General features: G+C 38.2%; 1 protein-coding gene across 2 annotated transcripts; it reads right to left on the reverse strand.

Moving 5' to 3' along the window:
- LOC110744510 (uncharacterized) lies at positions 1-2785 on the reverse strand. Of its 2 annotated transcripts, none has more exons than XM_088248187.1 (2): positions 2593-2785; positions 1-2027 (listed from the first exon to the last, which is right to left on the reverse strand). In XM_088248187.1, the coding sequence occupies exon 2, from the start codon at positions 1993-1995 to the stop codon at positions 64-66; it is 1932 nt and encodes a 643-aa protein (XP_088104313.1). In that variant the 5' UTR covers positions 1996-2027; positions 2593-2785; the 3' UTR covers positions 1-63. The 2 variants fall into 2 exon arrangements, with proteins under 2 accessions (XP_088104313.1, XP_088104312.1); XM_088248186.1 differs by having other exon boundaries at positions 1-2422.
- Positions 2786-3495: the final 710 nt, after the last annotated feature.

The following is a 3495-nucleotide window of genomic DNA, read 5'->3' on the forward strand; positions in this document are numbered from 1 at the left end:
TAACATTGAAAATGAAACTACAGTACATTGATTCATAATTGATGTAAAAAACAACAGTACAAATTACAATTGGCCACGACGAGGTTTCATATTTTGAAAACGTAGTATTATAGCTTCATTTTCAATACAATCAAAAACATCTTTCTCAACGTAAACAAGTAAACTATCACTCAACCATTGATCTCCCATTTTGTTCCGAAGTGGACCTTTGATAATATTCATGACGGAAAATGCCCTCTCGACTGAAGCAGTAGCAACCGGTAAAACTAGAGCCAATGTAATAAGCAAATATACATAATTGAATGCTAGATGCATCCTTGTCTCCACCATTTTTTTTGCAAGATCACCAATCCCTTGCAAGTCAGAGAAATCACTACTCGAACGCACATAATGAATATAAAGCTCAAGTTGATCTTCAAGTGCCAAAAGATCCCCATCCGAAAAGTCTTGAGGATAAAATTGAGCAAGATGAAGTAGCTTTTGTTTATCAAAAGCTTCAAATGAATCATTCGGACTTAAACATGCCAAACAAATAAGCAACTCAGTATTTACCTCATTAAAACGATCATCTAACTCCGTAAGTTGCTCATCAATGACATAAATAAAGAGCTCCACACGATAATGATGACGATTTGTCTTTATTGGAGCATTACGCCTTGACCTCCCTGGAAGTAGGAATGCCTCATCCATGTTAGGAACATCAATATGATGTTTGTCACAAAATGAAGACACCTCTTCAACCAATGCATCAAACCCATTATTCCTCATCCAATGTAGCCTTTCCTTGCATGATTTCACCAAAGCCATTGCATTCACAATTTCTTGATCTTTCTTTTGCAATGCTTGTGACACATCATTTGTGAGTCCCAATATAGCTTTCATTAAGAATAAGTGAAACACAAACTGAAAAGTAAGCATTTCTCTTTGAATCTTATTTGCTTCACCGGCACTATCATTGGGATTATCATCAATAATCATTTGAAGCACATGAATCACAGATGAAAACATGGAAATAATGCTAATAATGGTACCGTAATGTGAGCTCCATCGTGTGTCACCGGCACGTTTGAGACTTGTTTCTTGATGCAAACCTCGCCCCGTTATAAGACAATCATTTTCAAAAGCTATCACAAGTTCTTCTTGGAGTTGTGCTCTAAGTGCATCACGCCGCTTACAAGATGCTCCAACATGGTTAACCACACTATTAGTGGTTGCGAAGAAAGAGGCAATATCAATATTCTTCTTTGCTACGGCAACAAGTGCTAGTTGAAGTTGATGAGCAAAGCAATGAACATAGTATGCACAAGGTTGTTCTCTTAAAATCTTTGTTTTAAGGCCATTCAACTCACCTCTCATATTGCTAGCTCCATCATAACCTTGTCCTCGTAACTTGGAAAAACTCAAACCATTGGAAGAAAAGAATATGTCAATGGCATCCTTTAGTGAACTTGAAGTGGTGTCAGTAACATGTTGAACCCCCACAAACCTTTCAATTACATGCCCTTTGTCGTCCACATAACGCAACACCATAGCCATTTGCTCTTTCACAGAAATATCACGTGCTTCATCCACCAATATAGAAAAGAATCTATCTTTTAAACCACTCATGATAACATCAAGTGTTTCCCCCGCACATGCATTGACAATATCTTTTTGAATCTTTGGAGCTACTAACTTGAGATTGCCCGGAGCATTTTCCAACACAACTTCTTTAACTTTCTCATCATTGTCTGCAAGGAATTGCAATAGCTCCAAGTAATTTCCCATATTGCTTGAAGTGGCACTTTCATCATTTCCACGAAAAGAAAGACCTTGTCTCAATAAAAACTTAGTGCACTTGATTGATGCAATTAAGCATCTTCGATATGCCACACGAGCTTGTTCGGAGTGTTTGCTCACAGCCGTTTCAATATGTGTATTTTGATTCATCAAATTTGTAGCAGCTTCTCTAGCTTTATTATGAACACTACCAACCGGTCCAACATGCACCTTCATTCTTTCTCTCCCTTTCTTCCAATTCTTAAACCCTGCTCCAGTGAAGGCTTCACTACCCACTTGTTCAAAATTGGATTTAAAGAGATAGCAATAAAGACAAAATGCAGCATCTTTAGATACACTATACTCCAACCAATCAAATTCATCAAACCATTGGGGAATGAAGCGTCGATTAATTCCTAAGATATTACTTTGTGGGAAAGAATGACCTCTAGGTTGACAAGGTCCTTTCTGTAGATATGCTCTTCGAACCTCATCTCTAATATTAGTATCATACTCAATCATACGAATTCTTAGTCCCGGGTCTGCTTGAAGATTAGCCAAAACCTCATCTAACTCATTTTGTCTTGAACTTGAAGTTCTTGAACTACCCACACTATCCGAACTACCCAATGATGATTTTCTCTTAAAAAATCTTTCCATAATTCTACATAAATTAATCAAAATAATAACTAAAATCAATTAAAGACAACAACAAATTTATACCAATTAACCACAAAAAATTCAAAAATATCATATCCAATAAATCAAAACAATATAATACAATCATAAATTCAATTTCAATTCAAGTAATTTAGGTTTAGAGTTAGAATTTACCTTGAATTGTGAGGTGGTGGAAGCGGAAGCAAGCCTTTGGAAGCGGCGGCAATGGAGGAGTTGGGGCTTAAAGGCTTGGTGGGGGAGAGGGTTAAAAGTTTGTGGGAGGTGGAGATTGGGGATTTAGGTTTGAGGTTTAGGAAATGTGGGGTTTTGGAGCTCTGAGGGCATGTCTGGTCGAAGAGGGGCTGTTATACAATCTGTTTTAATTTTTTTTTTCAAAGACCTGGACCAAAACGACGTCGTTTTGGCCAGGTTTTTTAAAAAAAAATTCGTTGCTGCTGGGCTTCTCCAAAACGACGCCGTTTTGGTGTCAGCGGTTTTTAAAAAAAAATTAGAAGCTGGGCCAAAACGACGTCGTTTTGGTCAGCTTCTTTTAAAAAAAAAAAACAGATTCCTGTTCAGCTTCTTCTTCCTCCGGTTCTGCAGCTTCCTCTTTCCCCCATTCATGGGGTCACATACCATTTCAAAGGGACCTTCTACCTTGCGTTCATGGAGTCCATAGGGTCGTTTGACCCCATTGACCCCACTGTGGGTCCGTCCCTGCTTGAAGACGACGACAAGCTTCCTTGACCACAGCAGAATTGAAATCGATCGCCGCCGATTCCGAAACCGAGAGAAACCAAAAGTAGGCAAATTGACGACGGGCGGTGACAGTTCTGTTTTTGGGCTATACCAAAGATGTCGGTCGATACTCAAATGCGTGGAATTGGATCGATAACTGAACTGATTCCACCCCATTTTGAAGTGATGGGACTTCAAAGTGAGGGGATTTTGAAATAAGGGGATTTTAAAATGATGGGATTTTGAAATAAGGGGACTCAAAATGACTTGTTTGGCTAATTATTTAGTTGGTAAGATTGGGTTGGGTAATTTCTTATAAATATGAAATTTATTTATTCA

This window comes from Prunus avium, chromosome 2, assembly GCF_965620075.1.
Source record: "Prunus avium chromosome 2, drPruAviu1.hap1.1, whole genome shotgun sequence".
NCBI classification, from domain to species: domain Eukaryota; kingdom Viridiplantae; phylum Streptophyta; class Magnoliopsida; order Rosales; family Rosaceae; genus Prunus; species Prunus avium.

Coding starts and splice junctions, on each gene's coding strand:
- LOC110744510 (XM_088248186.1), bottom strand. CDS start 2,418: ATGGAAAGATTTTTTAAGAGAAAATCATCATTGGGTAGTTCGGATAGT.